Source organism: Triplophysa rosa, linkage group LG14 (genome assembly GCF_024868665.1).
Source record: "Triplophysa rosa linkage group LG14, Trosa_1v2, whole genome shotgun sequence".
In the NCBI taxonomy this organism is placed as follows: Eukaryota; Metazoa; Chordata; class Actinopteri; order Cypriniformes; family Nemacheilidae; genus Triplophysa; species Triplophysa rosa.
Window position 1 is genome coordinate 22,795,414 of NC_079903.1, and position 27,817 is coordinate 22,823,230.

Consider the following 27,817-nt stretch of genomic DNA (forward strand, 5'->3'; position numbering starts at 1 on the left):
ATTTAATTATTTAATTAAATACTGTGTGATTAAATACAAAAGACAATATCAAGAATTGTCTATGTTACTGTAAATGTAAGTGTCCCGGATGGGAGTGTCTCATGACTGATGACAACCTGAGTGTTTTGTTGTCTATTAAGTTGTTGTTTAGGAAGTTTATCTAGTCACGTGCTGCTTAGTTTGCCTGCCCTGTTGAAAAAAAACACCATATGCTGGTTAGGTAGGGTTTGAAGCATGGTAGCTGGTTTGTGCTGGTCACAGCTTAAACCAGCACAAACCAGCTACCATGCTTCAAACCTAACCAGCATGTGCTGGTTTTTTCAACAGGGTGTGTGTTTGTAGTTTGTAGGTCAACTATACGTAAACACTGCAGACAGCTTTACAGTAAATTTGACATGAAATATTAATTAAGAATGAGTTTGAAACCCAAGCATATAATTTTTATTGATTTATTTAAAATGTTCATTTATATTCTATTTTCTATTTTAATTATATCCACTCCTTTTAAATGTCAAATGTACTTTTTTATAGGAGCGCCATCTTGTGGGGTTCTTCCTCCTAAAAAAGTACTTCTCATATTATGATATTGTATAATTTAATTAATATTCTGGATGGTAGTGAAAAATAAGAACATAACCTGGATATAGTTGATAGAAGTATACAGTATCATGACAATGAATGTGTTTTGTTGAATGTCTTTGGGACTGTTGCTTATAATCTTTAAAGGGATACTTCACCCAAAAATGAAAATGCTGTCATCCTTTACTCATCTTCGAGTTGTTCTAAATGGGGGGCAAAATCTGTCTGGTTACAAGCATTCTCCCAAATATCTTCCTCTGTGTTCATCAGAACAAAGACATTTATACAGATTTGGAACAACTCCACGGTGAGTAAATTATGACAGAATTTTCATTTTTGGGTGAACTATCTCTTTAAGAATGAATGAGCTGTGAAGGGTTTATTGTCAACATGTGGCCACAAGGGGCTGCTCAAAGCTAACTATGGTCTTTGTAGTGTTTTAGGGAATTTACTGATACTTTATAATTGTTTGCACGAGTTTGAAAGGTCATGGGGTTTATTCCTAGGGAATTCAATTGAATACATACATTTTTAAAGGCTTGAATACAGCTAATATTAGCTGCTTTAGAGAAAAAGTCCTTATTAAAGTTATGAGTTACCTTTTATAATTGCATGCTATGTGAACCCGGGGTGAAGTGTCTTCCTTCATGGTGTAAAAGTCAGCAATAATGTCATCTCAGTCCACTTTGGACTGAACCCAAACCTGAAATGTGTTTACAAATTACTGACATAACCATTAAGCTGGAATGAATGGCCCTTGTTAAGTACTGGTTGCCAAAGGTTGTATAAATATTATAGTACTGTATGTTGAATATGTGAACATAGGGCTTTCAAAATGAGAAATGAATTTAGTAATACAATTCTGAAAAGCTCCATTCAATTGAAGACTTTTAAGACAAGTAATATCTGTAATACAGGGGATAATGCAACGTACAAATCTCAACCCTCAATGTCATACCTGCAGTTCAGTCTAGTGGAAAAAGCGTAACTTTAGGAACATTGAGCAGCTCACTGAAAGATTAATGCTGCATTTAATTAATGCCAAGCAGGGAAGAGCGAAAACATTTTTGTCAACCCCATAACAAAAGGGCATTATAGCCACCATTGATGTTAAGCTTTGATGTGCCTTTTGATCATTACCAATATGTGAAACAAGGACGTTGTAAGAATTTGACTGAAAGATAAAAAATCACACTTTGCGATTTATTTATCATAAAAACTTTTGGTAGCCATTTGGAAATATAACTAATTTAAAAGTTGTGAGTTTATTATTTCTTTATTACAGTAAGTCACAGTTCCAATGACTTTCTTTCACATGTACCTGTAACAGCACTTACAGACCTTGGTTGCCATAGTAACTTTTACACATACTTATAAGTGACTCCTCACTGATTGATAAGAACACTTGTACATTTTTTGTTGTTTAATCCCTTTACATAACAATATCAAAAAAAGGGTTTTAAAGCAGAACAAAACGTGAATTAATAAGAATGAACCCTTGTTTACCTGATTTAAAAATATAACAGGCATGAAACTTGTCTGCCAGCTTCTTTGTCAATACGGATGGGGTGGGCTTACAGAGGTGCCAGCAGGGTTAGGGACCCATCAGGCAGAAATTGTATCGTGCTGGGTGTGGACAGAGATTTGACCCAAAACAGGATTGGAACAGGTGACCCCTAATGCTCCCGACTGACCACAGATCAGCTGGAATCTCTGAGCCTTATTAAAATCTGTTTAAAAGTTAAGGGTGTATGGGGGTCTCGGCTAAGTGAACTTGTTTAATAACTGAGTGACTTTTGATGTTAATTATCTATGACTAATTCATTTCTAAGTGCCTCTGATGGCATAACTGTGCTATGAATTGAACTTTTTTGTGATTTAAGCCTCATACAAATGTGGTTTTAGGACACCATTTTAAGAGATGGAAAACAATCATATGCAGTTCATAAATACTAAATCTACATTAAACCGCTTTGATTGATAGCATTGGAGACACAATTCACTGGAGTACGTTTTTTTTATATGTGAGGAATCTGTTTAAATCTTGTTTAAAGCTTTTAAATGAATGAATTTGTTTATAGTGAATGCTTCTGTGGTTTGACCTAAAAGTTCTTTAGGGCGTAAATGTGGGTGAGAATAGGATACCTTTTGAAGACAAATTGTCTAGAGAGCATGAATGCAGCGTCAATTCCCAGAATAACATTAAAGGGGAAATTCCTATTTTGTGAATTAAACATTGGTTTCAATTGAAAAATGTTGTTGCTGAAGATCCTCATCAGTCTGTAAAGATGTATACACCATGTTTTTGTTCAAATACGTTTAAGTAGAATTCTATTTTTCACTAACAACCTTTTCCTAGACTCCCAGACAAGTCCAGACATCAACACATGCTGACAAACTCTCTTTTGACCTCTGTTTGCTGACCTCAACTCATTTGTCACCAAAATTGTTTCGACAGTTTTAGCAGCAAGCTTTCCTCCCCCAAATCTGGATGAGAACTATATCAGATGTAATACTCGCCTTAGTGCGGTAATGAACTAGAATAGCATTAATGGGATTCAGTATGTCCACCCCATTGTTACAACCGAGCGCATTTCAAGCTATAAATAGACCCGATAAGCTTGGCAATTGTTGCGGAATGACTGAATGACAACTGTTGCAATCCTCTATAGGGACTTTGGCAGCATGGAGCACAGTAACTCTGATCTCGTGTATCATGTTTCTTTTAAAAGATGCTTTATAAAAATGTTTTACTTCAATTATTTTCTATCATAAACGAGGCGTTTGAGTGCCATAATTCATGTCAAAATATCCCATACCTTCAGGCTACATGAACCAGACAGAACCTGATGTCATCACTAAGACCTGCACTTACAGTTGTTTTCAGTATGTGTGTTTTCTGAATCAAACCTATGACGTTTCCAGTGCTAATGTGACACTACCAGCTGAGATACAAAACATATTAAACCTACCAAGAAATCTAGCTCCTAAAGATTTATACAATTATACTTTGCAATGCTTTCGTGCAGCTCAATTGGTATAGCATTGCCAAGGTCAGGTCCATTTCCCATGAACTGATGATGCATGTATAGTTACTCGGGACAAAAGTGTCTCACAAATCATTGTAAAGCACTTGCTTTTCTTTATTTAGCTTTAGAACAATCTAACCGTGGACCCTCAAGGAACAAATTATATAGGCCTAGTATATTATAGTCGTGTTTGAGCATCTACGGGTGACAACAAGTGAGAAGATGATGAACAGCAAAAGTACATTCATAATAATAGCAAGTAAGACAAGTTCTTAAACCATGACTTGCCCTCACGCTAAAGAAATAAAACAACTCTTGAGAGGAAAGTGCCCGGCGGGGAGGAGGCGAATTTGAAAATAAAAGAATTCAGACGGAGCTCAGAAAATGGTTTATATCTTTCCAGACAGAGCTGTATCTGTAGCTGATCTGAGGTGTCATTGATGCTGGAGAAGACTGAACGAATGACAATAATCTGGGCTGTTTCTATGGGATAGCCTACAAAAGGAGTATGATGATGAAGTCATTATAACAACAAACTAAAGGTAACTGTTATGACTGAGAGTGAACATCGCGGAAAATTACAAACTTTGTGATATTTGTCGCCGCCAAATGCCAATGAAAATACAGGCAGGCTGATTATGACTCACAATGTTGACTGTCTCGTTGTCTCCTTTCATCTTTTGAGAACATCTGCAGCTTTACATGAAATATCCAAAATAACCATTATGTTAAATACAGTGTGAGTGATGATAAAAACTGGCTGAGCTTTCACTTTGACAATTTTCTATGAATTCTGTTTTTATTTTGAGATTCATTTATATTTTGTAATCTCCATGTCTAAATGCAAGTCACTTTTGAGAATATAATTTGCTGCATTAAATGTGCTAATAGATTGTGACATTCAGACTTTTGATTGTGCATAACAAATAGCAGTAAATCAAAAGAATGAACAACCGGTCCATAAATCAACACAAGGCACATATAATCTAAGTTGTCTGATTCACACTGGGGTTGTTGACAGGGCTGAATTCCTCTGTGATGTGCATAATTTTAAGCCTCACTAGAAATATCAGCCAAACAGCAGGAAGTCAGAATAGTTGGCTCTGTGGGTGTGTGTGCGTGTGCGTGCGTGTGCGTGCGTGTGCGTGTGTGTGCGTGTGTGTGTGTGTGTGTGTGTGTGCGTGCGTGCGTGCGTGCGTGCGTGCGTGTGTGTTGTGTGTGGTGTGTTGCGTGTGTGCGTGTGGTTGTTGTGTGTTGTGTTGTTAGGTGTGTGTGTGTCGTGTGTTTTGTGCGTGCGTGCGCAGGTTTAGTTTTGCTTTGGATAGAATTAAATACCTTAGACAAAATGAAGAAAATATAGTCACAAAATATAGTAAAACAGTTTCTGCATTGCTTGTTGTCTTTGTTAGAAATGTAGATTCGGTAACACTTAGAATATGGTCCGTTGTTAACAAGTAACTATGCGAAGAAGTAATAGGCAGTACTACATGAATATATATCTCTATGGATAGGCTATATATGTAGAATATATCCATTATGTTTTGGTATTTGTATTTATTCATAAATTAGTTTCCACAAACTATACCCTCTTTTTTCAAGTAGTTGTCAATGATGGCATTTTTCTTTAGTAATTATCAAATACCAAATAAGGAACTACCTTTGTCCTAAATTAGCTATTACTTACTGCTTAGTTAATCTTGCTTCTATATTAGTTAATAGTATTAAGGTAAGTGTTAATGTAGTACTGCCTATTACTTTCTGCATAGTTACTTGTTAACAACAGACCATTATTCTAAAGTGTTACCGTAGATTCTGTAAAAGGGTAAGCACAATGTATTGCAGACATATTTTAATGTGACACATTTAGAAATATGTTAAAGACACAGAATTTATTTTATTCTCATCTTTCTTTAGCACCTGCTCTGTGTTCTCACATCTTTTGGCAGCTGCTCAGAAAGATGCGATCTGTCAATAAAACTCATCATATGTGTGAATTACAGCTACAGTCTCAAGGAACATTTGACCTAAATAACTATCATGCCTGATGCAGAGTCACATTTTAAAGGAATTCTGAGAAAATTGTCTAAAAAACGAACAAATAAAATGACATGAAATGGTTTAATTCAAGGGGTTTCAGTTTATTTAATGAAGTATTTGCCAAGGACAACTAATTCACAATTGTGAATCAACCTTTAACAAGCAAAATTGAATGTACTGTAGGTGCTCGACCAAAAATTGGAAAAGCAAAAGTAGAAACATTTTAGCACACTGCACCTCCACACAGCCCCGCCTAATTTTCTGTTTTGCAAGATATTTAATGTTCCTCTCTTTTAAAAAAAAGAAAAGAAAACAGACAGGGCATTTGCAAACGGGGTTAGTGATGCTTCGTGTTACAGCACACACACACACACACACACACACACGCACACACACACGTCTGTCCATAGGCGTAATGAGTTGTATACTGTACAAACTGTATATTCTATCCCCTATCCCTAACCCTATCCCTAAACCTAAAGATCATAGAACACTTTTTACATTTTTAGATTTGTAAAAAATATTGTTCTGTACAATTTATAAGCTTTTGTGCCCATGAGGACCTCAATTTTGGTCCCCACAGTGACACGAGTCCCCATGTGTTGGTGTGTATTCAGGTTTAGGTCCCCACCGGGATATACAAACATGAACACAATACATGATTCTCTTTGACCACCAGAGTGAGCTGGAACAATGCACATCGGCTGTAATGCATCTCAACCTGAAGAAAACCATTTTGTCATTTGACATGTGTTTACACTGTTTTGCACGCTTCCTTTTCTCGTTTCTTTTAATTTTTTAACTTCCCCCAAAGTACACTACACAAAGTGGCTCTGAACGCAACTCCAGAACAAAAGAAGTCCGTCCATCCATGGATAAATAAATACTCATTTATACAATAAGTGAATTCAGATGTTAAACGCGTCTTTTTAACACTTTACCGAACGAACACTTTACCCTCAATTCCTCCTGCAATCCAACCCAAGGCAAACCGATATGTCCCCGCTTGCCTTTGAGCGACACGTCGTGCGGCCAATTAGAACGCGTAGAACGCATTCCCCCGTGAACAGCAGCCAATCGCGTGAGAGAGGCGCGGTTTACACGCAAGGCTCCGCGAGCCATGAAGTTTATTCTGGAGTGCTGCTCGGGGAAGAATGGTGCACCTTTGCACGAACGCGAAGGGGAGATATTTCACGCGCGCACTTACTTTATTTTAACTTTTTCTTCATCTTACAACGGATTTTTCTCTCATCGTTCCCAACGTAAGCTCGTCATTTGGCTCGCATCACCAATGGCTCGGAGTACATCAGAGCGGCGACCGCGCGGAGGTTCTGCGCGTCTTTACGTGCACTTGTTTTCCTTTATATTGACTGTGATATGTTACGCATCCGCACAGGGATACGAGAGGTTGGGACTAACCTATGGTTTGAGATCTGAACTCTCAGAAGATGCTATTCTTGTCGCAAATAATGGAATACGGGTTCCCTTCGGCAGGTCTGTTTACATCGATCCGATCAATGACTTAGTTATTCAAGTTCAGCCCGGCGACAAGTGCACCATAACGGTTCTGGATAACGACCCATTATCGCAGAGACCAGGACAGCTGTCCCCGAAAAAGTTTCCTTGTCTATTCGGTCCCAACGATGTAAAGTACTCGCATTTCGGATCCACGAGCCCTTCAAAAGACAGGGTAAGACTTCAGCTGAGGTATGATACACAGACGGACACCGTTATCATTCCCTTCATGATGGAAGTGGAGGTGATCTTCACCCAGCTTGAGGTTTTAACCAAACACATGCCTCTAGTGGTAGAAAAACTGCTTGGGATGAGTAAATCCATTGATAAGAAAATCCTGGAGTTCACCTATGATAGAAATGCTCACGTGTGTAAAGTGACACCTCTGGTCAGTGGCCGCACTTTGCCAAGATATGGAAAGCTGGTTGATGATGGTAAGTTAGGGAAACCTGTGGACTGCGATGAATTTGTCAGGATGAACGTACGCTATCAGCACACTTTTGCACATCGCTCCCCAAACAGAGATTATATTCCCATGTATTTAGAATTACAAGACAAAGAAGCGAACATACTAAAGCAAGAGTTTTTCCAAGTTGTGGTGATGGTAAAGGAGGGCGAGGAGAACACGGCTCCCAAGCCAAGCTTTGTGGCCATGATGATGATGGAGGTCGATCAGTTTGTGATGACGGCCATAACCCACGACATGCTGGCGGCTGAGGATGTCGAATCTAATCCTGATGATTTAATCTTTAACATCACTTCCCCGCTGTCTTTTGAGGAAGGTTACATTGTCAGCACAGATGACAGGAATTTGCCTATCACGTCTTTTTATCAGAAGGACCTGAAGGACCTTAAAATAGCCTACAAGCCTCCTTCTGTGGATTCGGATGCTGAGAGGATTTTCCAAATCGAGTTTGTGGTTGTAGATACTGAGGGCGCCGTATCAGACTCCTTTGCTTTTATGATAGTGGTTAAACCTATGAACACACTAGCACCGCTCGTGACCCTTAATACGGGGCAACTTCTGTATGAGGGTCAGTCCAGGCCGCTGTTCAGCTCTGAAAACTTGCAAATTAGTGATGAGGACAATTTAGACCACGTCCAGATAACAGTTATCGATGGGCTTCGCCACGGAGAGCTCACGGTACTCGGTTCGAGGCGCAAATACTTCACCCCAGCAGATCTTGATGTAGGTAGCGTTATCTACCAACACGATGGCAGTGATACATACAGCGATAATATCATTTTCAGAATGACGGATGGTAAACACGAAGTTGAGTTTTTATTTCCCATCACTGTGGTGCCAACCGACGACGAGCCTCCTATAATTAATGCCAACACAGGTTTAATCCTATTAAAAAACCAAATGAAGCCCATTTCCCCTTTAACGCTTAGCGCGGCAGATATAGATTCGGAGGATTCAACTATTACATTTATTATGGCGCCTCCCTACTCTACTATCGGTGAAGTAATACTTAGGCAGTCGGATGCACCCGAGGATCCGTCCACGTGGAGGTTCAATGCGGAAGATGAAATGTATGAGAAAGTAGTGACAGAATGGTTCCAGCAAGACATCATGGATGAGAAGCTGTTTTATAGACACATCGGTCCACATAATACAAAAGCCATCATGGACCAGTTTCATTTTTACGTGCAAGATGACAACGACCCCCCAAACCAATCAGGTGAAAGCTCATTCTTCATAAAAGTTCTCCCTGTTGATGATATTCCTCCCGAGCTGTATCAAGGGACCACCTTGCAAGTGACCGTACATGAGTATCACCTCACGTATTTTCGAAAGAAATTCTTGCGCTACACAGATTTAGACTCGGAAGATAGGGATTTAAAATACACCATTAGCCAGCCACCCACAGACACAGATGAAAACAGCCCTGGCATTCTGGGAACCATCGTATTGACTGAGAGTCCACACATAGAGGTCACCGAATTCACTCAGGCACAGATAAATCATCACAAGATCGCATACAAACCTCCCGATCTAGAGCTTGGAATAACCCCACACGTGGTGCAGTTTCACTACAAAGTTGAAGACACTGCAGGAAACAGTGCCGATGGAGTTTTTACCATATTTTTACAACCTGTTGACAACAAGCCCCCTCAGATCACCAACACTGGTTTCACCATACAGGAGCGAGGTACGCACGTCATCACGCGCCTCGAGTTGGACACCACGGATGCAGACACGGACAGCTCGCAGATACTCTTTACGATCGCCCAACCTCCTAAGCACGGCCAGATGAAGTACACGTTCACTGATATGACTAAAGGAGATTCATTTAACCTGCGAGATATATCCAATGGTAGAATATCATATGTTCACAACGGAGAAGAGTCGACTAGCGATTTCTTCAAACTGGATGTCAGCGACGGCGTCCACGTTGTCACAATCACAGTCAGGATTAACGTAAAACCGATTGATGATGAAGCTCCTACTATAAATCTTCCAGAGGGGACTATTGGTTCTCACATTGATGTTTTGGAGAACGGAGCAACTGAGATCACCACCAACGTTATTCGGGGTCGAGATGAGGACACCGATGACCTCAGACTGACCTTTATAGTGGATGATCCCCCAGTGTTTGGTGAGATATTAGTGAATGGTGTGCCATCCAATAGATTCACTCAAGCAGACATCATTAGTGGTCTGGTGGTCTATGCACACATGAGCGGAGAAATTGGCTTTACAACAAAACACGACTTCTTTAATCTTACTCTCACTGATATGTCTGATGAATGGACTGTGGGGGGTAATAAAATCAAAGGGGTGCAAGTGCAGGTCACCATTTTGCCATTGGACAGTCAGGCCCCTGAGGTCTTTATCGGCCCCCCGTTTCATGTCGTGGAGGGGGAGAAGAACGTTATTGAAATTTTGCACATAAGCGCTAATGATATAGACACACCTAACGATGACCTTCTTTGCACTATTATCGTACAGCCCACCTCTGGGTACGTTGAGAACATCTCTCCAGCTCCAGGCTCTGAGAAATCCAGATCAGGTATTGCCATTAGCGCTTTCACCATCAAAGACATTAAAGAAAATCACATTTATTATGTACAAAGCATCCACAAAGGTGTTGAGCCCATCGAGGACAGGTTTACTTTTAGATGTTCGGATGGGATTAACTTCTCAGTGAGGCACTTTTTCCCGATTGTGATCATACCAGCCAATGATGAAAAGCCTGAGATTCATATGAGAGAGTTCGTGGTGATGGAAGGCAGGAGCATAGTGATTGACACCCCGATATTAAACGGAGCCGACGTTGATTTTCCGGCGGATGAACTCAAGTTTATTATTTCAAAGCCTCCTAAACACGGATATATTTTCAATCAGCTCTCCACAGGCACCGTTCCTGTGACAAACTTCACCCTGGATCAGATACGAGAGGCTTCGAGTATTGTGTACGAGCACGACGATTCGGAAACCACGGAGGACAGTTTTGAAGTTCTGCTCACCGATGGGAAATTCACAGTGCAGAAAACCGTCATGATCATGTTGATTTTAGTTGACGATGAAACTCCAAGAATGGCAATTAATGATGGCCTTGAAATAGAAATAGGGGATGTCAAAATAATCAATAACAAAGTTTTAAAAGCAACCGATCTGGATACAGAAGACAGCACTTTAACCTATATCATACGTTATGGTCCCAACCAAGGTATTTTACAGAAGAGAACTTCATCCGGACTGCTAGTCAACATAACCGTTGGTATGAACTTCACGCAAAATGAGATTGACCAAGACTTGATCATGTACATTCACAACGGACAAGAGGGAGTCCGTGACCTTATCAAATTTGATGTTACTGATGGCATTAACCCTTTAATCGACAGGTACTTCTATGTAACTGTAGGTGGAATAGATATGGTATTTCCCGACGTGATCAGTAAAGGAGTTTCTCTTAAAGAAGGTGGACGGGTGACCCTGACCACAGATCTCCTCAGCACCAGCGATCACAACAGTCCCGATGAGCACTTGGTGTTTACTATAACTCGTGCCCCTGTGAGAGGTCACCTCGAGTGCACTGACACACCTGGTATGCCCATTACTTCATTTGCTCAACTTCAACTAGCTGGTAGTAAAATTTACTACATCCACACCTCTGATGACGAAGTCAAGATGGACAGCTTTGAGTTCGAGGTGACGGACGGTTACAACCCTGTGTTCCGCACCTTTCGTATTTCTATCACCGACGTGGACAACAAAAAGCCTGTGGTCACCATTCACGGGCTGGTCATCAGTGAAGGTGAAAAGAAGCTAATCACCCCTTTTGAGCTCACGGTGGAGGACCGTGATACCGTCGACCAGCTTTTGAAGTTTACCATCACCCAGGTGCCCATCCGTGGCAAGTTGCTGTTTAACAACACCAGACCTGTCACTTCCTTCACCAAGCAGGACCTGAATGAAAACATGATCAGCTACAAGCATGACGGGACGGAGTCTGCCTCCGACAGCTTTTCATTTATAGTGACTGATGGAACTCACACAGACTTTTATGTATTTCCCGACACGATTTATGCAACTCGTAAGCCCCAGATGATGAAAATCACAATTCTTTCAGTGGACAATGGGGTTCCACAGGTGGTGACCAACAAGGGTGGTACGACGTTAAGAATTCTCTCCACTGGGCACTTAGGATTCCTGATTACAAGTAAAACTTTAAAGGCAGAGGACAGAGACAGTCTTCAAAGAGCAGTGACTTTTAAAGTGACCGTGGGTGCAGCGCATGGCTACCTTATTGATTTGGGCAAAGGCAATGCCACTATCACCACATTTACCCAAGGTAAGACCTTTGCATGTTATTGCAATAGAAAATTGTAGAATGATGCTAAAATGTGTCTGTTTTAGAAGTGATAGTACACCCTAAGATGAAATTGATGTCATCATTTGCTCGCCCTCTTGTCATTTCAAACCTTTATGACTTTCTTTCTTCTGCAGAACACAAAATAAGATATTTTGAAGTATGTGGTAACCTAACAATAGTGGTATCTATTGAATTTTGGTTATTTATTGGTTTGGTATCCATACAATAGAAGTCAATGGGTACCACTGTACCCATTCTTCAAAATAGGGATGCGCCCATCCGATATTTTGATACGGACCTTTTTGCTGGATCGGACCGATAATACAAATCCGATCCTGTGCGTTAGCCGCAGATGTTACTCATAAAGCTTCAAAAGGGACTAACTATTATGAAACCATACGCACTATATTCTAAGTCTTTCTTATGTCATTCGATAGGTTTATGTGAGGAACAAACCAATATAGCATCATTAGTCGTGGAGACTCTGACCTCCGCTGGTGCTGTCATCTGTCAATCTGCAGTCAGCATGCGAAAGTGTTCGGTGACAGTCAGGACGTTACTCTTTCCAAGATGTTCCACTGTTACTGTATTCTTCACAATCACTAGATAATAGTTTATAGTTTTGTTTAAAATGACTGTATTTTGCTGGAGCCGTACTGGAAGCTTTCTCTTTTTAAACATCAGATTACAAAAGGCTGTGTAAACTGTTGTATGAATACAATGCACGATGTGTTAAACACAAAACTTTTCTTTGCGTCTAAAATGTTATGAACATGGGGAGCAAAGATCCCAGCTACTTCAGAAAGAGAAGATGCATTAAGCGCATCACTCTGCGTCCGCGATGCGCGTAACTGTAAAGAACAGAAGCGCATGCATTAAATGCATCATTCTGTGTCTAGGGGCCGGTTGCATAAACTACTTAGACTAGTCTTACAAGTTCGTCATCTATAAATGCCTCATTCATTCATTCATCTCATTTTTTTCTTCAAGATGGTCATAACTTCTTAAAGTCAGTTACATAAAATGGTAGAGCGGTCTGATTGAAATCTGAAAAGAAAGACTGATTGGTCCTAAATAATTGCTAGTCAGTGAGACTAGTTGTTAAGACGCAGTTTTTTTTTAAGTTTATGCAACTGGCCCCTGGATGCGCATGAGCACTTGAGACTTTTTATACGGTGATAGTTTTGTGCAAAAAACAGAGATGGATAGTAGTTTTACTTGAACTCAAGTACATTTTTACACATGTACATAGTATCTGTACATCGAGACTGTTTCTACTTTTGGAAAATATGACCTCACTACATTATAAAGCACATATAGGCCTACTTTTACCCCAGTACAGTTCATAAATATGTTTTTTACATTTAATACAGTACTTAAGTACCTAAAAAACCCAGCACCTTTCTACTTTTGAAAGTAAAAATGCTTCAGTAGTGGTAGATTTTAATGTATTTAAAATGTAAAAAAAACAACATTCATATATGAAATGTCGTGGATTAAAAAGTATGATATATGCTTTATAATGTAGTGAAGTAAAGATTTTCTAAAGTAAAAAACACTAATCAAAAATGTACTGGAAAGTAAAAAAACTTAAATGTGTAAGTACGATCCACCTCTGGCAATAAAAGATATGTAATTCTACATCTGATCAAGAAAAAACAGCGGTAGTATCGGATCGTTATCAGTATCGGCCGATACTCAGAATTCGTGAAAGGAAAAAGTGGTGTCCCTACTTCAAAATATCTTTTTTTGTGTTCTGCAGAAGAAAGAAACTCATACAGGTTTGAAATGACAAGAGGGTGAGTAAACGATGACAGAATTTTTATTTTTGGGAGAACTATCCCTTTAGCAAATACTGTGTGAATAATGCATTACCATAAACATGATCTTCTAACATTGCATGTTTAAATTCATCCGTTAAAGTGATGCACAGACGTGTCAGCATTATGTGTGAGAAATCTGCATTTACATAAATACTGTGAGAATATTGTATTAACATAAACATGATCCTGAATAGATTGTAGGCCTGTTTAATTGACTAAATAAGGCTGTGAGCTTGATTCTCAAATGCTAAAAGTGCTCTAAGCTATTTTTTAACGAAGCAACACCTATAATACCCAAACTTGCTTTGGGGTAATGAATCAGAAACGAATGAGAAAATTGTTGGTATGCAGTCAGAGCTGTAAAATGAATGTACTGTATAGCTCAGATAATTCAGTATTGGAAGAATTTGATGAGAAATGTTTATATCGTAAATCCTTTCATTGGACGGTAGGCCTACACTTATCTATTTTGGCAATGTGAACATAAACTGTTGAAATGACTTGCAGCACTTCTAAGAGTTGGAAACATGCACACATGCATTTGTCTCAACATGTTTTTGGTTTGAAATAAGACAATAAATCATACAGTTGGTATGAGGCTAAATTGAGTTCTTATATGTTATATGCATAAAAGCTTAGTAATGTTGTAAAAACCTTAGTAAATGTCCAAACTAGCTTGAGACGTGCTCAATATGCCACTGTGTTTCCCCTCTCTGAAAAACCTCATATTTAAACATTCTCTTTGAATATTTCAAGGGAATTTAATTCGGTTGGGGGTGTTGGTGTGGGCTACTGACAGTAAATAAAGTTGCTGAGCCCTTGTGGGCATTTGAAAATGATGGGTTTACATTTTTATGAGCCGGCCGCTTTGAAGACAAGTGTTTTGACATCAAATATTGAAGATAGGCTGGGCTGTAGACATAAGACCCTCTTAGAAATACCACATGCTCTTAAAGCGACGCGTATGAGAGGAGGATAAAGAGAAGCATGAATGGGTGCTAAAGGGGAACCCTGCTGCTCTTGATGGCTCTTTACAGTCATAGAGGAGCTGATGGAGCACGGCTCTGGTGCCACAGAATGCATATGGCTGTAAACGAAGATAAACCTCAGACACAATGCAGAGCGGTTTAAAATGGGCAGATGGGTGAAAGGACCTTATTTGAAAAAGGTTTTCAATCTGATTCACAGAGAACAGTTTATCTGTGTATTTGCACATTATAGATGCATTTTAAAGGATCTTTGGGATACTTGATTCTGATTGGTCAGTCATTAGTCAGTCATGGCTTTTCTACATATCTTGTCTCTTATTACTTTGCAATTATTACAGGTTTAATTATTTACTCTGAATAAATGAGCATATTGATTTGTGTTGAAAATATTTTAGTATGTGAGAGGAACATTGTCAAAAAGTTCATACAGAATGTGTTTGACCACAGAATCCTGTGAATGACCAATCACGATCATGCATTTCAGAAATCCAAGAAACAATAAGCGGGATAATATACAGCTAGTCAGTCATACAGGATAACCCCGCTGACTCTGTCATCTGAAAATTCTGTCATCATTTACTCGCCCTCGAGCTGTTCCAAATCTTGATCAATTTCCTTGTTGTGATGAACACAGAGAAAGATATTTGGAAGAATGCTTGTAACCAAACAGTTCTTGGCCACCATTGACTACTGTAGTAGGAAAATTTACAACGGTTGACAGAACTGTTTGCTTTCCTACAGTCTTCAAAATATCTTCTTTTTGTTCAACAGAGCAAAGAAATTTATAAAGCAATTTTTCCTACTATGGTAGTCAATGGTGCTCAAGAACTGTTTGGTTACTAGCATTCTTCCAAATATCTTTCTCTGTGTTCATGAGATTCGGAACAACTTGAGGGTGAGTAAATAAAGACAGAATGTTCATTTTTGGGTGAACTGTTCCTTTAACACAGCTTATATTCAGTATACTGTGTATAACTTGGCTTCTATAATTCTGTATACTTATAAAACACTCATCTGTTTGAACGTTTTCTCTTTCAGCTGACATCGATGACATGCACATATGCTACGTGCTTCGAGACGGAGACAATGCCACAAGCGACATTTTCTACTTTTCCATTGAAGACAACGGTAGGATATTTTCAACTCGATTTATGATTTGTGCCCGTGGGGTTTAAAATAAGACTGGTTGGATTACAAACGTGTGCATCATTATTCATGTGTCTTCAAGTTGCGTCAAGTGTTTGTGAGGGTGTGACTGTGCAATAATAATAACTAGATTTGGCAGAGAACGCTTTTTCTTCTGGGATGTCGTTTTATTGACACGCTGGTATATTGAGGTGGAAAACTCTCGTGCAGCTCCGACTGGGTTTTAATCATTTTATTTGAAAACTATATTTAATAGCTGATACTGATAGGTTGAGGGAAACTTTCCAATTATAAAACTGCCATCTGCACTTAGCCAGTTCTGTCGAAGTCCCTGGATACGTTATTAGGAAAATATTGCTTCAATGCCAAGTAACATTAGTGCTGGTATGTCAGAAACGTGTGCTTCGCTTTGAAGATTACTTGTGAAATCTTTCAGCTATATTTAACCATCATAATGTGTCTGATGAAAAGGTGAGAATTATGTGTTAGTACCGAGCTTTGTAAGACTTATTTGATAATGCTGTAAGTTTAATAATAGACCTGCTTTGTTTGAACTTCTGATTTAGATTATCTTGACTTTTTGTTTTTGGCAGAGCTTTCTTTCTTTCTTTCTTTCTCATATATCTTCTTTTTTTAAAGTACTTTTCTCTCTTAAATCACGATCTTTCCTACAATAAAAAGCGCGATCATTAAACACAATTACTACGGAGTCCAATTCGCGCTCCAACATCCTCTCCACTACTTCCCACAAACATAAAATAATCCAAGCAAACTCCTCAAATGACGCTAATACATCCCGCTCCTCTACTCAGCTACTATCCCCACATCACAAGGAAACATTACACCTTCCTTCCTTCCTAACTTCCTTCCTAACTTCCTTCCTTCTGTCCGTCCGTCCGTCCGTCCATCCGTCCTTCCATCCTTCCTTCCTTCCTTCCTTCCTTCCATCCTTCCTTCCTTCCTTCCTTCCGTATTCTCCTCCCCTCTTCCTTCTCTTCTCCGTTCTTTCCTTCCTTCCTTCCGTTCTTCTTCCTTCCTTCCTTCCTTCCTTCCTTCCTTCCTTCCTTCCTTCCTTCCTTCCTTCTTTCTTCCTTCCTTCCTTCCGTTCTCTTCCTTTCCTTCCTTCCTTCCTTCCTTCCTTCCTTCCTTCCTTCCTTCCGTTCTCTTCCTTTCCTTCCTTCCTTTCCTTTCCTTCCTTCCTTCCTTCCTTCCTTCCTTCCTTCCTTCCTTCTTCTTCCTTTCCTTCCTTCCTTCCTTTCCTTCCTTCCTTCCTTCCTTCCTCTTTCCTTCCTTCCTTCCTTCCTTCCTTCCTTCCTTCCTTCCTTCCTTCCTTCCTTCCTTCCTTCCTTCCTTCCTTCCTTCCTTCCTTCCTTCCTTCCTTCCTTCCTTCCTTCCTTCCTTCCTTCCTTCCTTCCTTCCTTCCTTCCTTCCTTCCTTCCTTCCTTCCTTCCTTCCTTCCTTCCTTCCTTCCTTCCTTCCATCCATCCATCCATCCATCCATCCATCCTTCCATCCATCCATCCATCCATCCATCCATCCATCCTTCCTTCCTTCCTTCCTTCCATTCATCCTTTCCTTTCCTTCCTTCCCTCCTTCTTTCTTTCTTTCTTTCTTTCTTTCTTTCTTTCACTTTTTGTCTTGAATATTTAGGGAAAAAATAATTGTCTCACCTCCCACTCTCAGTCTTCTCTACCCCCAGTTGGATTATTTGGTGAAAGACCGCATCCCTTTGCAAAGCTCTTGGTGAAAAACTTAAATGTGTTTACAAATAACAGAGTGGTAATTGATCTTAATTCTTGGGTGACGACTAAATAGAAGCTTGTCACATGGGTTGGTTCGATCATATTCATTGAACTCGGTGTATTTATCTTTTTCTTTGTATAGTAAAAGCATTCGATGAAGAAGACCGAGTTGTTTTTTATAGATTTGGCATTCTGCTGTTGTTCAAGGTGCATGCTAATTAGCTTATTCATTCACTGAGTCAGTTGACTACAAAGAGTCTGTGTCTTTCAGAAATTGGCATGTGAGTGTGCCTTCTGAATTTTGGCATTTATACAATGGGATTGTGCAGAATGTTGTCATACTCTCAGTTCAGAAGGGGATCAATATGCCCTCATTGTGTCTTGTGGCTGTTGTTTGTTTTTCAAACGAAGCTTTTTCATTTTTTGTAACATCAGATGATGAGTAATTGGGTGGTTGGTTCTTCAAAAACAGGCACTGCCACTGTAGGCCCAGTGGATATTCAGAACATAAAATTTCATAAAACACTTACAGTAGTTTATTTTTTCCAACAGTGCATGTACATGCATCACATGAGAATTTTCATTTTTTTCTTTTTTTGGAATTTAAATGAACAATTTCATCACATCTCATTTGTTTGTGTTTTGTGCTGTAAATTGTGATTAAAATAACATTTATATGTACACATTATGGCCGACACTTTTACACAAAGTGACTTACAGTGCATTCGAGGAATACAGCTGTTTAGCATGCACGCAACAATATTACTGTACACTCTAAAAAAAAAGCCGTAAAAATAGGGCACAATATACTGTATTAATATGAAGGAATTTTCCGTGTTCATTTTTACAGTTGTTTTACCTGTATTTTACATTTTGCACTGCATTCATTTGCATTTTAGCATTAATGGAAATGTCCGTAAAATAAAGGAAAATGTACTGGTAATTTTCTGCCAGTACTTTATCTGTTTTTTTACGGGATTTTTTTTTACAGTGTATAGTAGGGGTGTGAATCTTTGGGTAGACAGCAAATCAATTCGAGTTCGATTCAACATGTTTTCGATTCGATTAAAAAAAGATTTTCAGTTCGATTCAATTCACAATGAAAGTCAATTAAATTCAATTTTTAGTTAAATTTTATGCACTTACAGCATTGGCATTTAACAACACAATTCAAGTAACTTAAAGGGCTTTATTAGCCTTAATGTTATGTCTATAAATAATGACAAATGACAAACTGTTCATTTCACTCATTATGATCATTATGATTATTTATGATGCACTAAAATCTGGACACACTGGACTAGATCAGTGGTTCTCAAACTGGGGGCCGTGGCCCCCTGGGGGGGCCCCAAGATGGATCCAGGGGGCCACAGATTTTGTGGCATTTTATGAAATACAGAAATTTATCATAGATTTTATGCAATCAAACATGAGAAAAATGACACCACCAACCAAAATAATTGAGGTTCCATCATGGTATTACTGAATGTTTTTGGTTTAATTAAAATTCTAAGTTTAAGATTATACGTCTTTATATGGGGGGCCGCAAAGCGATGCACTTAACACAAAGGGGGCCTTACAACGAAAAAGTTTGAGAACCACTGGACTAGATACTGAAACTGTCAAGCATGTCAAATAGTGACGGCAGAAAAAGGAAGAAAGCAACACAGCCAGTATTTTGCACGTGTTTTTAAATGCGACGTGTGAACATTTCCATGGTAAAAGTTGTCAAACATGAAACATTTAGCTACTTACGCACTCTTTCACAGTTAAAACTGACCTCGGCTTCTGTCAATAGCAAATCCCGCCTGCTTTCATTTAATTGGACAGTAATCCTCACCTTCCTTCATTTGATTGGCCACCAGATTGATATTGACGAGCGCTGTTAGGCTGATAGACCAGATCTAAGATCAGTCATCTCGGTGTTTCTACAGTACCGTACAGCTGTGAATATGGGATCCAGGGCCTACATGCACCTGCTTACCCAGACGCTATACGCCACGGGACTGCAGTAAATCACTCAGCATGAGATGTTGTATTAAACCCTTAATGCACATGTCTTTGTACCTCAAATGTGCGGTTTATTAAAATATATTACACCACACATGCCTGCACCACTAGGTATCTCAAATATAAACCAAATATGTAAACGCGTTTGTATTTTCTGACCATAATATGCACTGGGTGCGGTCACTATTCTTCCCAACTGCTCCGTGTGCGTCTCAGAGCGGTTGCACGCGTTTCATCAGCTGTTAAGATTTCAACATCAAAAGTTTGAATTAAATTCATTCAGTATTACCGCATGCGTAATACTTTGCGCGTGTGCATGCCTTCAACAAGCGCTAGTCGGAGAGTAATGACGTAAACAATAACGCCAGCGTCATGAGAGATGCGCTGAAGAAATTTAATGTTTTCATTCGATTTTGTAGTTTTTAGATCGATTATCGACCAAAAGAAAGGATTCTCGATTCGAAAATCATGAATCGGCAGAAATTGTAATCGATGCATCGAGAAAACGAGCGAATCGTTACACCCCTACTGTAAAGCTTTACAAATAATCAAATAATTAAATAAAAATATGCCCACCTGTGCATTAGATTAAAGGTATATAGTTCACCCAAAAATGAACATTTTGTCATCATTTATTCACCCTGTATATGACGTAACACAAAAGAAGATATTTTGAAGAATGTCGGTGCCCCAATAACGTTGGGGTCCCATTGACTCCATTGTATGGACACTAAACCATCTCAAAATATATTATTTTGTGTTCCACAGAATAAAAGAGTCATATACAGGCTTTGAATGAGTCATATACAGGCTTTGAATGAGTCATATACAGGCTTCGAATGACATAAGGGTGAATAATAGATGACAAAATGTTCCTTTTTGGGTGAACTATCCCTTTAAGGAGCTTTAAAAAGTTTTTAACAGTGACGTTAATAATCTATTTCCAAATGCAAAGAACTTAGTCTCAATGTGTTAGCTTTGTGTAGCTATCTAATATAAATAGACAGAATGTGTCCTCACCCTCACGAAACACCTGTGAAATGGATGTGATAAGATCTAGAAGCCCCCAGACCCTCATTCAGGGCAAGTATGCCTTAGTATTTGTTTACTGATGAGTGCTTCTGTTCCTCCTCCTGGAAAGGTGCACGGCATGTTTAAAAAAGGCACCTTCCAGGTGAACTGGTTTCTGGAGCAAAGACGTGCTAAGAACTCCTGATTTTGTTTGGTCACGTCTTCTCGCCTACATGCGGCTGCTGTTGCTAGTCACATTGAACTTTTTAATTAAATCATTGTGATATTCCATGCACGCTCGGCCTAATTGCTGACCTGGGGTCAGTCTGAGAATTTCATTTGTGAAAAGTCTGCTTATGAAACAGACTTGAAAAATCCAATATGGGATCATTGATGGAGAGGCCGCTGATGTTATTTGTAGGCATGAGAGCCGGTGTGGCAGCCACAGTAATTCCCTAGGTAGCGCCTGCGGCTGTTTTAGAGACGGTGTAACAGGCATCCGCGCTGGGTTGTGAGCGCTCAGGCACAGCTGTACGCTGTCATGTTTCTGCAGCCAAAATCGCCCTGCATACTGAAAGAAAAATATAAGTAAAGAAATAAATGAAGATGAAGGGATGTTTGGTCTAAGCCTTCATGGTGTGATAATATCAGACATTATGAACTGTGAGATTATTGTATTTGAACAGGTAGTTAAGCAGATTTTTTTGGTTGCTTGTCACTGCAGATGAAGTCTTTGAAGGTTAAGCTGAATAAAGTCAGTTGTGTTGAAAGATAAAGCAATAAGGCATTACTGTGTTTAAATAAGTTGAAATCTCCCTTCTTGGATACACAAATATTCATGAGTGTCTTTTAATCCCCGGCTTGAACTGTGAGGACATTCAGTATTCTGGACTGTTTTGGTTGAGGGCTCACTTTCAGAATCATAATCAGATTGTTATTATTATTATATTAGTTTATTTTTTACCAGTTCTCCAACTATCTTGTTTATTTTCTCTACAGAATACATCTATATCTGACACATAATCCAAAAACCAGCCTTCCACAATTTTGGATCCTTGAGTAACCACCCGCTGCTTTTTGTGTCAAAGTTTGCAAACTTCGTAATCCTCTGTGAGACCATTTTTATTACCCGGCGGGAATCTGAGCCAAGGGCTTTTCTATTTCTATTTAGGAGAGACCTCCAAAGGATCTGCTGCCAACTAACAGCCTTCATTTGGAGAGCTATCTCAACTCCTTTCATAAAGTGATGTTGATGAATTACTTTCACTAGATGGAATCTGGAGAGGGCCGAAGGGTGTTGACAACAGATTCATTTTGACCTTCATAACCACTTTGAAACCTAAATGACTAATTTTTTCTGCAATTACAAACAGGTCACGCTTGAATGCAAATGATACAAGAAAAATGACTGGAGACACACTTTACATAAATATGATTGTTGGTTCTTCATTGAACGCTTTGAACCGGACCTGTAATTCTGCTCAACGTTGCAGCAGATGTATGTTACATGTCATGCTGCCAGATACAGACTAAAATAGGACAGTTACCTCCATATGTCCTCATTTGTACTGTCAAGTCACGTCATAAAAACAGTCAGAGAAAAAAAACTATTGCTTGAAGGTTTTTCTTCTACAGCCCATGAGACTAAAGAGATAATTTAACCCCAAAACTTACAATTCTTTCATTATTTACTCACCATCATGTCATTCAAACCTCATAATGTTTCTTTTTATTGTGTGGGACAATTTTCACTGCATTTTTACACTGGTCTGAATAAACGCATTTAGCATTCTAGAGGGATCAAGTCAGAAACAAGAGTCGACGTTGGCCGTAATCATCGCGGTGAATTGCTTTTGGTGAGCTATTTGTAAAACCTGTCAGATTGCTGAATGGAGATTAGTGATAACTGAAAGTGTGCTTTTCACTAGTTTGAACAAGCGCTAACTCAATAACCTTTCCACTCAAAGGTCCCCCAGTGGTCAAGCTTTGGATGAAGACGTTTTGTCTGTTTTTCGTTTAGTGGATGGATCCGGGGGCCAGTCTTTGGCATGTTTGTTGAAGTTAATCGTTCTGTGTCGCCAACTTAACTCCTCCCCCTGGTTTTTCCCTCTGTTTCTTCTCCTTTTCTTCAGTAAATTGGGCTTATCTGAACACACACAAGTCCTGGCACTGCCTGTGGCTTGTTTGTGGAGCTTTAGAGGAGCAGTTTGCCTCCAACCTCTAATCCACTCAGTCAGTCAATGCAGAAGACGTCCTACTGACAGATTCCTGCCTGCACCTTGCTCTTTGTTTTCAGGTGTCTCTCCTTCCCTCTTGTTTGTCTCTGTGTCCATTGGCTCCAGGGGGACTTGTATTGTGCATAGTGTTAATATAGTTGTGCTATTTCATGTTTATTTGATTAAAAGATCTTGCATGGATTTTGCAAGTTAGAGCCAGCTGCTGTCTAGATATCTGGAATGTTTTTTCTCTTGCAAATTCTAGAAGTGAGCTCATTTAAATCTGAATTATAATTCTTTTTTCATAGCATGATATTTGATCAAAACACAAGTCAAGGAGGCTTTGGTTTGACTATGAAACAGCAACAGCTTTGCATGCGGGCTGCTTAAACTGAATGAAAAAGATTTGAAACCATTCGTTCTATTAAAAGCCCAAGTTTGGGTTTATTCCAGTAGCCACAAAATATGCTGAGCCAGAATCACTTAACAGTTGCATTTTTGCACAAACATTTGTATCTTTCTTATTCACCTCCAGCAATCCTGAGTTGAATTTTTAGTCATTGTGATTCATGCTGTGTTCACACCAAACGCCAATTAAGTGATTTGCGCGAGTAATTACATACAAAGTCAATGCAAAGACGTGAATAGACGCGAACCCGTGGCAGGCGATGCATTCGCGGCAATTGCGTCTTCCGCGCAATTTGAAAATAATGTATTTGTCTGTTCACGTCACTCACGCGAAAATAACTTTTCCAGCGAGTAATAAAGAGCGAGGAACCGCGTTTGGTGTGATCACAGCATTAGTGCTGTTCAACGATTAATCATGATAAATCGCATCCAGAATAAAAGTTTGTTTAAATAATATATGTCTGTGCACTCTGCATATTTATTTTGTATTTATAAACACACGCACGTACACATACATGTGTATATATATATATTAATATTAATTAGGGCTGCACAATTAATCGAAAAGAAACCGCACGCGTTGTGGTGGTTGGCTGCGATGTTTTATGTGCAGTTTGTCAGTGAAATTTGCCAGGAAATGCCGTCTTCCTATCTGCATCTGGCATCTTTCTATCACTGTTTTTCAAGCCTCCTCAGGTATTTTCACGATAATAAAGTATATTTATGATGATGATGTTTGACGGGTGTTGCTTTTTTAAATGCACGTTTTAAGCGAACAAGCTGCGCAATAAAACATAATTGCAATTTCACAATCGCGATAGCCACATCGATTTAATCACGATTTGAATGGGAATTGCCATTTATCGTGCAGCCCTAATATTAATATATAGTTTAAATTATACGGCATATAAACATTTATTCATTTTTACATGTACAGTATGTGTATGTGTTTATTAATGCAAAATTAATTTACACAATGCACAGACATAACTCAAACTTTTATTCTGGATGTGATTAATCGCAATGAATCGTGGAACACCCCACTAACGTAATTGTTTTAAATATTATTGCTCCTTGTCAATAAGTATATTGCACCTTACTCACAAAAGTCAGTCACAAAAGTGCATATTTTGTATTGTTCAGCGACGGCGGAGGGTCTTTTTCCATCTCATGGCTGAAACGCCACCTCACTCTAATCTCAGGTTAGCAGGGATATTATGTTTCAGCACATGCCATGAGGTGGTGCGAAGACAACAAGCTCACACATGCACTAGGCAGGTCAGAGAGTCTCTTGAGGGCTTTATCCTTCTATCTTCATAGCGGATGTGCATTGATCAGCATTTTTTCCGCTCTCTCTTCTGTGCACATTCCATTATTAATAAAAATACCACGTTTAGCTTCATGGAATTGGACCCTTAGCAGACCCTAATTCACATCCTTTAGGGATTAGAGCGAAGTTGCTTAAAAGCTTTCATAATTACAGGTTGAACGGGATCATAAATGTTACGGTGTGGGTTTCGCCGCAACCTATTTTGAGCGATAGAAGCAAACATGCTCTCCGGCGCATTCCCCAATGCAGCGGCAATAAAACATTGGGTCATGTAGGTAGTGATTTTGACACAGATTCACATAAACCATCTGGGCCTGGATTATATATCTTGTACATCTAACAGCTGCTGCCCACAAAGGTGTCATTATTGTTTTTGCCGGGGTTGATGTTTCAGAAGGAGAGTAGGGAGCGGTTTGATTTTTATATACCTTCATAGAGACATATTGTCTCATAGTTTAAAGATAAAAGAGTTTCTGAACAATTATGAGTTCCTCCCCATCCTCCTCTTCACACTTGAGCTTGTTTGAGTGGGAGTTATTGTATGTTTCTCATCAGCATCGCTTGGGCTTAGTAGGTCATGAGAACATTTCAATGCCACTTAGCACTTGTGTCTTGTCCATTCATGAATTAAACACAGCAACACTGGGGGTTGTAGACATGTACGATATGAGCACGTCATCTCAAGAGGTTTGGAAACAGATTATTTCTACAGACACTGATTTGAAAGCTTAATACACAGGGCAGTGATTTTATCAATGTAGACTGCTTCTCTGTATCTGTCTGTGTTTAGGACTTTCACGTTTTGCCACTGCAAATTGTTGTTGTTACTTCACTACATTATGAAGCATATATCATACTTTTTTTACATCTTTGGTTGATGTGTACAAAATAAATTTCACAGTATTTATTTAAATATTAGAACTTGCAAATGTCTATCTAAGATTCTCCAATGAAATCTCAACAATGTAACAAACTGAGCTCAGATTTGCCAAGTCTGATCAAAAGTCAATATTATTGAAGATTTCGATATGAAGTCAAATTCCAGTTTATTTTACCGATACAATCTACAATAATTGTATAGTTCGATCCAGTTAATGTATTTAAAAAATGCTTATTTGTTTCTATTTGTATTTCTCCTAAGCAAGAGAAGCATCTGAGACTGAGTTGATACTTACAGTAAATGAAACACAACCAAGAACCAAGCGATTGAAAGTCCCCAGTTGTGCCTTTGAATCGCATTACACATGTCATTAACAAAGACATGCTTTTGCACATTAATCTTCTGCTGCTAAGACAACTTTTTTAGGTTTACAGCACAACTGGGGTGTTACTAAGCTACCCAGTTTTGCTTTATCACTACACCCTTCAGAAAGACACTTGATCCCAAGATGCTCTCTGACAGGTCTCGTCCTGTGCTCAGTGTATTGTAAATCACCTTCAAAATAATAAAATGTGTAAAGTTGATCTATAGTACTGTAAGTAGATTCTCTTTGAGTGGTCCTGTGTTTGGGTCTAACCCTCATCATATCACCACTATTGTGTTTTTCGGGGTCTCTACACAGGTTCACATGCCTGAGACACATTCTCCGGGCTTGCCCCGTCAGATCACTGTGCGTGTCGTCATTCACTCCCTCAGGATGTTGCTCCTGCGGTGGAGAGTTCCAAGACGAGTTTTTACCAGGCTGCACATTCCATTCGATCAGAGTTTACTGAAGACCAGCTATTAAAGTGGGTCAGTTTTTCCATGCCAGTACCTCCTGCATCTCAAAACCTGTTGTGCTGAATATTTACAATTTGAGGCGATCCGCATGTGTAGGTGACTTTAGATATCTTTTGACATGTCCTGCGGTGTGACTGCTACTTGTAAAACTATTTGAAACTGTTTTTGTCATTTGTTACCCGGCCTGTGAAAACCAAGCTAAAGTCTCAAAATCTAATCATAAGAATAATAGTATCAAAATTTTATTTCAAACATTGAAGGGGTCATATGTCAAGCATATGGCGGGTCATATACGTGTTTTTCTGTGTCTTTGGTGTGTTATAAGTTGGCCATGCATGTATTAGAAATTGCAGAAATGAAAGTGTGGGAACAAAAGAGTCATTCTATGTAAAAGCGAATGCTCACCCAGACCTGCCTGAAACGCCTCGTGTAACCACACCCCCACAAATCTACGTCAGTTGGTGGTCTGATTTGACTGAGACCGCCCAAATGTATACGCAAGTAAGGTGGGCGTACCTGTCAGTACAGTTGAAGAGGAACCTGATGTTCCAAATATGGTCAGAGGTGTTACATTTCCCTCACACGCTTGCAGTATTCCACCAATCACTACGCACTGGTGAACTGGCCAATCACAGCACACCTCGCTTTTCAGAGCCATGAGCTTTGTTAAAAATCTGTGTGTTTCAGAGAGGCGGAGCAAAGAGGAGATACAAACATGCACGGTGTGTGGAAAATACAGCGTTTATCAACCTTAAATCGTGTTTACACATTGAGTTACATCTAAAACAAACCATAATATTCCTTTTAGCCGTGTCATATGACCCTTTAATTTCACTGTCATTTCAATCTTTGACATGGCCTTACTCAGTCAATATTAAAGATATCAAGGTTATATTTTCACAGAATGTTCTTTATATTATCACAAAAGTAAATTATAAATATGACTGTAGATGGATTTTCACAGACAGGGTCACATATTGATGAATTCAATTTTTGACTTATAATTTGACTGTGTGAAATATTTGCACGTTGGGAAATTCATTTATATTTTTAAATAACATTAAGACAAAAGAAATATTAAAAATGGAGAAATAATGACTTAAAGGGACAGTTCATCCAAAAATGAAAAGTCTTTAATTATTTACTTTTGTCATTCCAAAAGACCATTGGCCTCCATTGACTGGACACTAAATCACTGAGACATTTCTCAAAATATCCTTTTTTTTTGCTCCACAGAAGAAAGAAAGTCATACAGGCTTTCAACAAAATGAGGGTAAATAAATGAGGACAGAATTTTATGTACTATCCCTTTTAAGGTCCAATGTGTCATTTTTGGAGGATCTTTTGACAGAAATGCAATATAAGTGTCTTCAGAGGTGTATAAAGACCTTACATTATGAAGCGTTATGTTCTTATTACCTTAGAATGAGCTATTTCTA

The 27,817-nt window shown here is 39.1% G+C and overlaps 1 protein-coding gene across 1 annotated transcript in view; it reads left to right on the plus strand.

The window, feature by feature from the left end:
• Positions 1-6,786: 6,786 nt before the first annotated feature.
• The window catches only part of frem2b (FRAS1 related extracellular matrix 2b), a 42,643-nt gene continuing 21,612 nt past the window's right edge, over positions 6,787-27,817 (plus strand). The window contains exons 1-2 of the mRNA XM_057350575.1: positions 6,787-11,962; positions 15,834-15,923. Coding sequence (XP_057206558.1) covers positions 6,937-11,962; positions 15,834-15,923 — 5,116 coding nt within the window. The 5' untranslated portion in view covers positions 6,787-6,936. The remainder of the gene's footprint in view (positions 11,963-15,833; positions 15,924-27,817) is intronic.